This window comes from Salvia hispanica, chromosome 4 (genome assembly GCF_029641045.1).
Source record: "Salvia hispanica isolate PSC_SH4W2 chromosome 4, Shi_PSC_v1, whole genome shotgun sequence".
Taxonomy (NCBI): domain Eukaryota; kingdom Viridiplantae; phylum Streptophyta; class Magnoliopsida; order Lamiales; family Lamiaceae; genus Salvia; species Salvia hispanica.
The window spans coordinates 56,658,073-56,670,375 of NC_142695.1; the positions used below are offsets into that span (position 1 = coordinate 56,658,073).

Here is a 12,303-nt window from a genome sequence, read left to right on the forward strand (position 1 = left end):
TAAGAGCGAGAATAATGTAGTGAAGAGTTTTATCTACAATATTCTCTATCTTACTTTATTCTTTCTCCACTTTAACTATTTATTACTCCCTCCATCCCGCTTAAGATGACACGTTTTCCTTTTTAGTTTGTCTCAACTAAGATGACACATTTCCTTTTTTGGTAACTTTCTCTCTCCAATTAATACATTCAACCACTTTTTCTCGATCTTATTAATATATTCATCTTTCTTTATCTCTCTATTTTAATTAGGGATGTCAATTCAACCCGAAACCCGTGGGTCGGCCCGAATAGCCCGGTAAAATGAGCGGGTTAGGGCTTTAAGTTTATAACCCGAATATAAAACGGGCTAAACGGGTTGGCCCGAATGGGTTGGCGGGTTAAACGGGTTGGGCCGAACGGGTTGTGGGTTGGCCCGATGGGTTGCAACTTTTAATTAAAAAATATTGAGTTTTAAGGATTTTTTGTATTTTTTAATTTCATGTGACACACTCATTAGTCTTTTTCAATCTACATTCTACACGTTAATACTCAATCCCACATTATCAACTTTCAAGTTCCACCTCAACTCATTATCCCATCGTCCTATCACCTGTCATTATGCCACCAACGCCAAAATTAGGAATTAATCCATCAAAATCTCAATATATTTATCATTAATTATTCATGTAAGATATGATTTTTAATTTTAAAATAATTAATTATGACTAATGCCAAAATAATTACACGAACACAAGCTTTAATTGAAATTAATCTATTTAACATTAATTTATCTTTGTTTAGAATATAGTTGATTGAGATGAAAGACTTCTCTCCCAACTATTGAGGAAAACTATGAAAAATTTGAAGATTTTATATGATTCTATCACTAAGAAGAAAAAAATAATTAAAAATTAAAATCATTTTATTGAGGAAAATTTGATTACAAGAGATTATTTTTTAAAATTCTTAGGCCCGAATAGCCCGATGGGTTAGCCCGAAACCCGGCGGGTTAGGATCAGGGTTGAAAATTTATGGCCCGAAAATTTCATAACCCGAATAGCCCGGACCCAAATAGCCCGACAACCCGAATGAGTTGGCCCGAACCCGAACGGGTTGGCCCAATTGACATCCCTAATTTTAATACTTACATCTACCTTCTCTCTCCAAAATTTAACACTTTAACCAATAACTCCTAAAATCCCGTGCCGGCTAAGCAATGTGTCATCTTAGCCGGGACGGAGGGAGTATTATTTTTTCAAAATGAGTGCTCAAAACGAAACGCCTCTATTACTGTGGAACGGTGGGAGTACTTTGAAAGTAGGATCCACATCCCACCGACTTTTTCAACTCACTTTCCATTACATTTCTTAAAACCCGTGCCAGGTCAAAGTGTCCCAAATTATCTGGGATGGAGGGAGTAAATAAGTGGAGAAATAATAAAGTAGATGAAATAATTAAATACAATTGAAGGGAGATTTAAATATAATAAATTAAGTAAATTAAATAGAGTAATTATCAACCTCTTAGTAACGTATAAACGAACCCCTTGTTTCTAATGATCTTCTGCACTTTGTTAATTGTCTTTTATTATCCTTTTATAGTGCAATATATTTCATTGATAAATTCGTTGGTAACCAAAAAATTACTTCTTTTAATTTGTGTAGTTTGATAATCAGATCATCAAGGTCACAAAAAAAAAAAAGAAGAAAAAAAGTGCCCTAATTATACAAGCATTTGTTCCAACCATTGCGTTTGGTAATAAAGTGACAAAACAAAAGCTATTACACATATTAAGGTTTATTTGGTCGTCGTCACTCGTCAACCACTCCAATCAATTTTGCTCCCCTCCATATTATCTTTTCAATAATTCGGAAATAGAATAAAAAATAGTTTTGGTAGTTAGACATATTTAATATAAACATTAGTAGTATCAAATAAAACTAAAAACTATGAATTACAATTAAAAGAAAAGTACTCTTGCAAATTCTCAAAACATTTTCTTTTGAAAACAAAATAAAAGAGCCTCTCATACAATAATTAACAAATATTTTCATTAAAATCAAATCAATCCGCAACAAGCTCCACCACCACCTCTCCCTGCATTACCAATTTTGATTCCACTCTACAATAATTAATCAACAAAGAGATTGTCAATTTATCAATTAATTTTATTAAAAAATATGTTATAAAATTGAAGAAATATAAGTTCTAATTAATTAAGAAAACAACATACCTTCTCATTAGGTAGAACAAAAACTCCATCTTCAATATTCCTATAGATTGTTTCTGCAGTTCTGATAAATGCCTGCATAAAATAATACAATAATAGTAGTTATTAATATTATTATTTATATAAATAGAGAGTAATTAATTAGTTTTTATATGATGATATTTTATATATACCTGATTCACATTTTGAGTTGTTTTGGCAGAAGCCTCCATGAATTGCAAGCCATTCATCATAGCAAAGTGTTTACCTTCTTCAAAACTCACAACTCTCATGTGATCAAGCTCACATTTGCTACCTATCAACATTATGCTTGTGTTTGTATCTACATATTTTCTAACATCTTCCAACCAAGTAGGAATGTGGTCAAAAGTTTCCCTCCTGAAAAATAAAAATTAAATTAATGATATCCCAATCATGAAATCAATAGTATAGTAATACTCTATTATGTAATAATTATAGCAACTTGGAGCCTCAAAGTCTAAGCAGTCGCTTGCAGAATGATGCAGCAAGTGAAGTCTATGAGCTATCGATTTCCTTTCTTCACTTTGCTATTTTAAGTGAATTTCATTGTTCTCTATTTTCTTTTCTAATTTTCGTATAGATAATAGGCTATTGAGCTTAACTTTAAATATCAAACAAATGACAAATTTTAAACAAATGGGCTTGATATATAAGTTTTGATTTTTTTTATTACTCCTAATTTTGAAGACACGTTGTTAGATAATAAAGGGCAAACGGCGGGAAATACTATGAAGTATGGTCAAATTTTAGTTCATGTCACAACTTTACAAATTAGTCAAAAAAATCATGAATACAATATCACCATTGGTTGATTGCCGAACAAATCTAAATTTCGTGATTTTTCCAACTAATTTTTTAAAATTACACGAACCACAATTTAACAAAACTTCGTAAATTTTTCCAACAATTTGGTCTACAATAAATACTCTATTTTACATGTATGTTACTTCAAATGTGACAATAGTAATACCTTGTGATGTCATAAACAAGTAGCACTCCAACAGCACCCCTATAGTAAAACCTTGTAAGAGACCTGAATGTCTCTTGACCAGCCTGAAATTAAATTAAAAAATTATTAAAATGAAATTCACAATATATTTGATCAATCAATCAATTATTTAATTAATTGTAAAAAAAAGATAGAACTCACCGTGTCCCACATATATAACTTGATAGTTTTATTATTTATTTTAATATTTTTGGCCCCAAATTCAGCACCAACGGTAAAATCATGAGCTTGCCGAAAACCTCTACCAATAAATTGCATAAGCAAACATGATTTTCCAACACCTGCACCTCAGACATTAATCACACTATTATTAGACATTACACATACTTAAAAAAATCTTTTTTCTTGTACATGCATCACATAAACTAACACAAAAATTTGAATATATTCAAACCATTCAACCCAATGTAGTAATAAGAAAAATCTAATACCTGTGTCACCAATTATTATGAATTTAAACAGATAATCGTACTTGGAAGACATGAATTTGTTAAACTGCAAACTAGACTAAGAAATATTCAATTAAGGATATTTGGTGTGGGAAAAATTGATAGATCAGCAATGGAAATTGAATTATAGGATAATCCTTTTTATAGATAAAGAGAGAATCTAGTGCGAGTTGGAGTAGGCTTTTATTATGGAAATTAAATTATAGGATAATCTTTCCTTCTTACAAGTCCCTTTCCTTGTCCAATTAGGATATCTTGCATTATCGATCAAACCCAATTATTTAATAATGGGTTTTATTATAAATTTATTATTGTTTAATCAACGGTGATTGACACTTTATCAGTTATCACTAAATTTTAGAGTAAAAATTCATATGCGTATTTATGGTATAATTGATCCTAATATAATTTTCGTTAAACAATAATTTCCATGCTTGCTCAATCCCAAATTAGTTTCCATAAAAGAGTAGTAATTTTTTCCATTATGTACAATGGTTTATATTTAGGTAATGGGTAATTCACCAAGCCCAAGAAAGTGAAAAAATTAATGAGATTGTGCTTGAAACGGCAACAATTAACGAATAAAACGCATAAAGAGGAGATGTTGGGGTCTTTTCTTTAATTTCATGTGAGTCTTACTTTAGTCAATATTCATATAAGTATTAATTTAATCATTATAGGAGCTAATATCTAATTGATATTTTCCAAATGATCTCGTATTGAAAATATATGCAACTGATCTAGTCATCTAGGCATAGTCAGACTTAAATTACTAATATGCCCTTGATGTTTCAATGAATATTATGCGAATGGTCAGTTTATTTTGTTGTTTTGGAATTTTGTATTAGGAAGGGGGCTGGTGGTAGGGCTGAATAGCCTTGAAACACATTCACAGCGTATGGTAGCTCCTACACAAATTCATCGATCCGATAAACATGTTTCGGGTTTCCACCCTACAAATACTACTATCGGTGGTTTCATGTTAACACAATCACGGTGGTGAACAGGTATATATTAGGGCTCGGCTTTTCGCGATTTGGCTGAAAATGTTGTATATGCCCACTTTTACCCTCGGAATTCTCCAATCGAATCAACTGTCGCCCCCTCCCTAGCAAAATTTTTGGTAAAAGGTTGTATATGCGGTCGCGTCTGCATACCGCTTTGGGAATGTCTACCCCTGTGGCGATTTTGGACAAGAACTTGGACTTACAGATGCTGAAGCATCTGGGCGATGTCGCTAATGCCTACGCCGCGGCGACCGACCCGATCGGTCGCCAAGGGGGTGCACTGGGACATCATGCAGAGGCCAGTGACGGATGTACAGTAGTTCCACAAGGAGCAAATGCCCCTCCTCAAAAAAATTCATTTGTGCTATTTTGAGTATTATTTTTTTTTTTTTGAAATACCCTTATATATGCCCCTTCTTAGATCCTTAAAATGCCTTTATCTATATGTTTGCCCCAGGTATATAAAATTTATGGATCCGTCCCTGCCAGAGGCAGAGGGGTCAACTGGGAATGACAGGGTCTGCTGCATCGGCGGCGGCAGCGACGACAACGGGCGATGGGGAAGCAGCGGTGGATTCGGATGATGCCACCGAGTGAGTGGCGACGGTGTATTTTTAAGTGTTTTTATTTAATTGTCGTTGTATAATTTTCTCATATTTATTTTACAACGAATATTTAGTTTTATTTATTTATTTTTAAATTAATGATGTTTTTTTTTCAAATTATTTTAGTCCGATAATTTTTGTTCCAATTCAATTAAAATATACCAACAATTGATTAATAATGTGATTTATGTTTGTGATATGACTTTGAAGTGACTTTTATTGGGCCGGACAAATTTTTGTAGCCGTGGAAGTGTTTTCGGCCGTGGCCGTGGCCCGAGAGGGAGTAACCTGAACCGTGGAGCCTATAATTATTTCAATATTTTAAAACATTACACAACCAACCCAAATACCGAAACCTAGATATCGAAGATGTGCAGCACAGGAATGCAAATTGAACCTCCAGTTCCGACGGCGGCCTGTTTATCCTCAGCCCCGCCTTCGCCGCAATGGACCGAACTTCCCGAAGATTTGACGGTGAATATATTGCAAAGGCTGCACCCCGAAGAGATACTGATGAGCGCGCAGTTTGTGTGCACTACATGGTGGAAAGCCTCCAAGGATCCCTCCATTTGGCGCGTCATTCATTTGGATATTCGACGCCGCGATTTCCGGTACACCAGCCGCTGCGGATCTGATAGGCGTAGCATTTGCAGTTACTATACCTGTTGCTGGGTCCACGCACGCGACACAATTCCCCGTAGCGGAGTCAACACACGTGACATAATTTGCTCCTTGGCAGTCGACCGATTTGAGCACATTTCCCGTTGTGCAGTGGATCGTAGTCAGGGACAATTGCTCGATCTAACGCTTGCCGGTTCTCACCTCGATGCCTTGCTAAACTATGTAGCCGACCGGTACAAATTACTTACACTGTTTATAGTTTAAGTTAGAATTCATGTATTTGATTAATATGCTAGATTAAGTTAAGAGCTCTTTTATCAAGTGATGTCACATATTATTCTAAAAAATCAATCATAAATTTACGGCATAAAATGTAAAGTGCGAGTAACATGGGACGGAGGGAGTACTAAATTTGTAAATTTAACCACAAGTTTTGTGGTTAATACTTACTCCCTCCGTCCCCCATTAGGAGTAGCACTTTGACCGGGCACGGGTTTTAAGAAATGTAAAGAAAAGTTGGTTGAAAAAGTTAGTGGAATGTGGGACCCATTGTTTTATATTGGTTTTATAATAAAGTGTGAGTGAAATGAGTTAGTGGAATGTGGGACCCATTGTTTTATATTGGTTTTATAATAAAGTGTGAGTGAAATGAGTTAGTGGAATGTGGGACCTACTTACCATTTATGGTAAAAGTGAAGTGCTACTCTTAATTGGGGACGGCCCAAAATGGAAATTAGTAACTCTTATTCGGGGACGGAGGGAGTATATAGTACTCCCTTCGCATAATAGATGACACACTTGGGGAATGACACGAGATTTTAGGAGATATTGTTTTGTTTGTTGAGTGCAGAGAGAAAATAATATATTTATATTAATGTGAAAGAGAAGTTTTTCAAAAAAAAAAATGTGACATCTTTTTCCCAGAATCATTGATTTGGTGTATGTTGTGACAGATCAAGTCAGCTTCGATGCCTTAAGCTTGTAGAGTGTCTATATGATTATGAAGGAGCAAGTACTCCTTTGACTTTGCATATAACTAAATTGCGACAATTGGAAGAGTTGCACCTTGTCATGAAGCCATGGGTCCATCCCCGAGATTTTGAAACCATTGGCATTGCTTGCCCAAACTTGAAATCAGTTACATATCACAACTGTGAAACCAGGGGTCCGGATTTTAGAGAGTATGCTGCCGCAATTGGGAAAACCATGCCTAATCTGCACCATCTCCGGCTTTGTCAATTTATGACTGGAAATAAGGTGCTGGAACCGATTCTCGATGGCTGCCCCAATCTCAAATCACTTGATCTTCGGCGATGCTCTGGTTTTGACGATAAATCTTCGGGAAAAAGATGTTGGGAAAAAGATCTGTGGCTCTGTTCCGACTCTATCAGTTTCGTGGATTGGGTTAAGAAATGGCAGGATACCTATGATTTTGATGCTCCGTATCCTCTTGGTTTTTTGAATGTTGGTGCTTCTTGTGATGTTTTTGATTGAAATTACTTTTATTGTGCTTTTTATTAAAAGTTGGTTCTCTTAGTTTTTGACAATTATGAATGGTAGATTTAGACATTGTGCATACTCGAATTGTTTTTATTGAGTTATAGTAGTAATTCATATCCTCACGTCCAACATCAAATCTGGTGCTTTAATCTAGTCGCTCACTCACTTGAGTTTTGTAAAATTTTGTGAATTTTAATAACTGGTGCAGTTCTTTTTAATAACTAAATTTGTTGTGACATACTTATGTCTTTTTTGTTGACATTAGTAATGTACTCCATATAGTTGACAAGTTATTGAGTTAGCGATTTAGGGCATCCACGATGGGGCGGAGGATGCGACGCCCTAAGCCCCGCCCTATGCTTCGCCACGTCAGCATTCTATCCTCTGCCCCTTCCACCTGCAATAGGGCGGACTATAGCCCGCCCTGTAATTTTAACTCATATTTTGTATTTTTTTTATGTTTACAAACGTATCAATTAGCAAGAATAAATATAAAAACACCACAACTTAAATGCAAATCCTATTATCAATATTTATTTTTTGTTTTTTATGCTTGCAAAAATGGAAAGTCGTCGGAATTCATTATTGAATTTAAAGAGAAATTGAGATGGAGAAGAAAGTGGAGTGAAAGGTGTGAAATGAAGTAAAAAACTTGGGGATATATATAAAAGAAAAAAAAAAAATTATAAATGAAAAATGTGTGCATAGTCCGTCGCATCCTCCGCAACCCCTGCAATGGGCGGAGGATAGGCCGGAGGATAGGCCGGAGGATGCATCCTCCGTGTCATAGTACGCGGACGATGCATCCTCCGCGGAGGATAATGTGTGCATAGTCCGTGGTGCTGCAGTGGTGGACTAAGGGGCAGAGGATGCATCGTCCGTCGCATCCTTCGCCCCATTGTAGATGTTCAGACTCCGTTATTTCATATGCATATGTATGAGTTAGATTTAGCTATGTCTAATGAAACCCATCCTGTCTAAGGAAGAAATCTAAACCAATTGTTCCTAAAATTCATGACTAGTTTAATAGGCTCAAGAATGTTACCTAGCTTGTGTGCCACTCGTGTTTTGCGAGTATTACCTTCCTTACTCAACTTTTATGAACATAGGCATCTTTTGTTTACATGCCCTCAAGCCTTGTTTTGTCGACCATGAGGTCATTAGATTTTTCTTATTTAATGTTGTTGGTTGCCGTTTGCTTTTGAGCATAGATAGATATAAACAATATATGTAGTTGTGATTGGGTTGTCATAATTAGTTATCATATAATAATTTATTTGAGATTAAGTTATGAATTATTTTAGTTGAATTGACTAATTATCACATGATTATCCATCTATGATTAAGTTGTGAGATTCAATCTTATGAACCAACAGTTATACTCCCTCCATCCATAAAAATAGACCATATTTTATTTTTCATCAGTCCAATAGAAACAGTCCATATCCATTTATAATCACTTTTTTCTCCCACTCTTTTACTTTATCATTTATGGATCTCCTATTGCGAGGGGTTCGTTGTAGGAGTCAATGGCTAGGACGTGGAAGAGCCGCACATATATAACATTAATCATTCTTGTAGCCTATTAGTTGTATAAGTTTAACGACGTGTTTGGGGTAAATGACGTCAGTTCTAGCCTGTGGCAGATCCAAGATTTTGACATTGGAGGTCCAATTCATACCAATAGTTGTAAGGTATTTTTTTAATAACTCGTAGTAGCATGATTTCAAAAAGCTGAAAATTCAACATACTTGATGATAAAGAAATGCTATTGATAACTATACAACTTCATAAAAACCAACAATAAATCAAATGTAAATGATAAAAAAAATTATTTTTTAAATAATTTACAATATTTATTATTGAATATATCTATACATTTCATTTATTATGAATAAATTATGAGATATGTTAGTTTTTTGTGAATAAGAATGAAAAATATAAAAACGGGCATTAAATGGAGTCTGGAGGGGCAAGAAATTCAGAGATTGAATACGTGAACAATAATTATAAATAGGTTATAGTTCAAACTTTTTAGGTTCCCATGATGAGCTCTATCGTCGATCTTATGTCGCTTGATAATTTGCCAATAGATGAAGAGAAGTACATGACCGCCAACATAGGGAAAAATGGGGAAATTGCCCACGAATAACTAGAATTCTAGAAAGCTACTATATTTTAGAAGAAAAAGAAGTACTCTCATTCCATCATTTATCGTCTCATTTTTCCTTTTTCAACCACCATCCAATGTCTTATTTCTTTTTTACTCCTATTATTTTATGATAATGAACTTTACATTCCGTTTGCTCACTTCGCTCATATTTTATTCTAAAACTAATTATATAAAAATAGGATTCACGTTCCACTAACTTATTCTACTAATATTTCTTTTACAAAGTTAAATAATTTTTTAAAACATAAAAAATGCGACATCTGTTGACACACGGAGGAAGCAGTGGCGGATTTGGGGAGGGTAGGAGAGGGCGGCCGCCCCCTCCATGCGACTAATTTCTTCTTATCCGGATGTAAAATTACCATGTCCGCCCCCTCCGTTTGCCCCGACGTCGTCTCGAAAATCGAAAAAAAAATATCATTTTCGCTCTAAACCAACCTACTAATAAATATTTCACCCCCTGGATCCGCCATTGGGAGGAGGTAATAACTAGAAAGCTCTGTTACATAATCAACGGCGGCATTAGTAATTCCTGAAACCTCGTTTGACGGATTTGCAAATTCCATAAAAAAAAAACAGAAGATTACATAAGAAAAAAAAAGGAAATTTACATACTCTTTTTATCTTCATTCTTCAATGAACCTCTTCCTTCTTCAAAATGATTTTTTTAAGTTAAGTATTCTTAATTCGAAAAATTGACGATTGTTTTTGGAAAAAAATTATGTTCAAAATTTATTTTTACTAAACATATGATTAATTGATCTTTTTAGCCACAATCACAAACGAGTGAATTAATCTTGATTCTTGACTTCAATATTTGGAAATAGAAAAAAAATTACCTTTTGAAATAATGAAATTCTTACATCGAAGGGTTTAGGGTTGATAAATAAAATGGCCAAATTAAGATGATCAAATAATTCAAATATATCAATTTACACGTCAAATAAATATGTCCGTTATGCTTTTAATCGCTTTCTTAATGGATCTCACGTCTAACTTTTTGTCTATGTTGTATTCTAATAAAGATTTTAGATTTGATTTCAAATTTATAATATTACAGGGGATGTGATCAATTGCTAACTAATTAGCAATCAAAAACTGAGACTAATTTTTAACCATTGGATTAGAAGATCTAGTGGTGGATATAATGCCATGTGGAAAAATTTAAATGAGTATTAAATAAAATTGAAGGGTATTAATGTCAATTTTCACTTATTAAAACTTTAAATTTACATAACTCACTCGATTTATATTATTTTTTAGAAAAAAATATATCAAATTAAAGGTAATTTTATAAGGATTCTAACGATATCTCACTTGAATATGTTCCGACGACGTTCGGATGATGAAATTTGAAGATTTTTGTTTCAGTTTTCGTAACATATTTTTTATCAACAAATACATAAAACAATCTTAATATAATGCATATAAAATCTCAACATTATGCATGTGAAATCTCAACATAATGCATGTGAAATCTCAATAAAACTGTATTGAGATTTTGTCTACTATTTATTGAGATTCGTAAAATTTAATCTCAACCACTCATTTTAAGATCTAAGGGTGGAGATTTGGTCTTGATTTTTGATTGTGATGCTATAAGCATTAGAAGATGACCCGGTTAATATTGATATTACAAGTTAATATTCAAATTAAATTTCTTATTATTGATAAAATAATTATGCTAATAAAAATATGAACATACTATTTAAAAAAAAAACAAAGAAGAAAGAAAAGTAACAACTTCATTATTTTATATAGAGAGTGATGTAATTAAAGCCGTAGAAAAGGAGACTATGAATAATAATAAGAATGAGTTGTGTGTATATATAGAGAGTGATGTAATTGAGATGATACGTAATTTATATGTAATATTACCTCACACAATATTGTAATTGAAATAATTAAATCAAATAATAATTTATAGAATTAAATTGTGACTAGTCTACAAAATATTAGATATATTATTATAATCTGTGCAGTTTTTTATTCTCAAATTGCAAAGATCAATATTTATGAGCTTAAATTTGAAATATTTTGACATATAGGTTTAAATAAATACTGGTGTGCATGAAATTTATAATTTTAATTTATAAATTTGTGATCTTGAACGAAATGGAAGGAATATTAAATAAATTCTATATTATATTTGTTGATCTATGTAATTGCATTAGTGATATACATAAATATATGATTATTAATATAGTATATAATTGCATTAGTGATTTGTATTTAAATTGAACTCATTGATATAGTTGATTTACATGTCATAATATGATTACTAAAATAAGCAATTGAGTTGATTCAAACTCATGATTAGAATTTGAGGGTGTCAGTCGGGATAGACTAGCTGGTTTCGAGTTAATTTTATACTCCCTCCGTCCACAAACAATAGATCTATTATTGTTCGGCACAGATTTTAATGTAGAATTGGTAAAGTAAGAGAGGGGAGAAGAAAAAGTAGGTAAAGTAAGAGAGATAGCGAGAAAAAGTGGGTAAAGTATGAGAGAGGGAAGAAAAAATGGGAAAAGTATGAGAGATAAACTTTCCATTTTAGAAAGTGATCTATTTTTTGTGGATGTCCCAAAATGACAAAAGTGATCTATTTTTTTGGATAGAGAAAGTAAATTTTACTATAATTACAATATAATATTATAAATTATCTTTAGATTTCAATAAATGAAGTAATATTACAAATCTCTCTTTC

The 12,303-nt window shown here is 33.2% G+C and overlaps 2 protein-coding genes across 2 annotated transcripts; one reads left to right on the top strand and one right to left on the bottom strand.

The window, feature by feature from the left end:
- Nucleotides 1-2,045: 2,045 nt before the first annotated feature.
- LOC125195492 (ras-related protein Rab-2-A-like) lies at nt 2,046-3,724 on the bottom strand. The gene is made up of 6 exons (XM_048093636.2): nt 3,673-3,724; nt 3,383-3,522; nt 3,203-3,285; nt 2,385-2,589; nt 2,215-2,286; nt 2,046-2,078 (listed from the first exon to the last, which is right to left on the bottom strand). The coding sequence occupies exons 1-6, from the start codon at nt 3,722-3,724 to the stop codon at nt 2,046-2,048; spliced, it is 585 nt and encodes a 194-aa protein (XP_047949593.2).
- A 1,866-nt stretch (nt 3,725-5,590) lies between these two features.
- On the top strand, nt 5,591-7,417 carry LOC148929626 (putative F-box/LRR-repeat protein 9). Its single transcript, XM_089056959.1, has 2 exons — nt 5,591-6,156; nt 6,877-7,417. The coding sequence occupies exons 1-2, from the start codon at nt 5,672-5,674 to the stop codon at nt 7,415-7,417; spliced, it is 1,026 nt and encodes a 341-aa protein (XP_088913085.1). The 5' UTR covers nt 5,591-5,671.
- The last annotated feature ends 4,886 nt before the right edge of the window (nt 7,418-12,303 follow it).

Excerpts from the sequence above, each read along its gene's own strand:
- LOC125195492 (XM_048093636.2), bottom strand. The coding sequence starts at position 3,724 with ATGTCTTCCAAGTACGATTATCTGTTTAAATTCATAATAATTGGTGAC. Across the intron at positions 2,590-3,202 it reads CTTGTTTATGACATCACAAG|GAGGGAAACTTTTGACCACA; the intron begins GTATTACTATTG and ends TTTATTTTTCAG. Across the intron at positions 2,287-2,384 it reads CAACTCAAAATGTGAATCAG|GCATTTATCAGAACTGCAGA; the intron begins GTATATATAAAA and ends TATTTTATGCAG.
- LOC148929626 (XM_089056959.1), top strand. The coding sequence starts at position 5,672 with ATGTGCAGCACAGGAATGCAAATTGAACCTCCAGTTCCGACGGCGGCC. Across the intron at positions 6,157-6,876 it reads CTAAACTATGTAGCCGACCG|ATCAAGTCAGCTTCGATGCC; the intron begins GTACAAATTACT and ends ATGTTGTGACAG.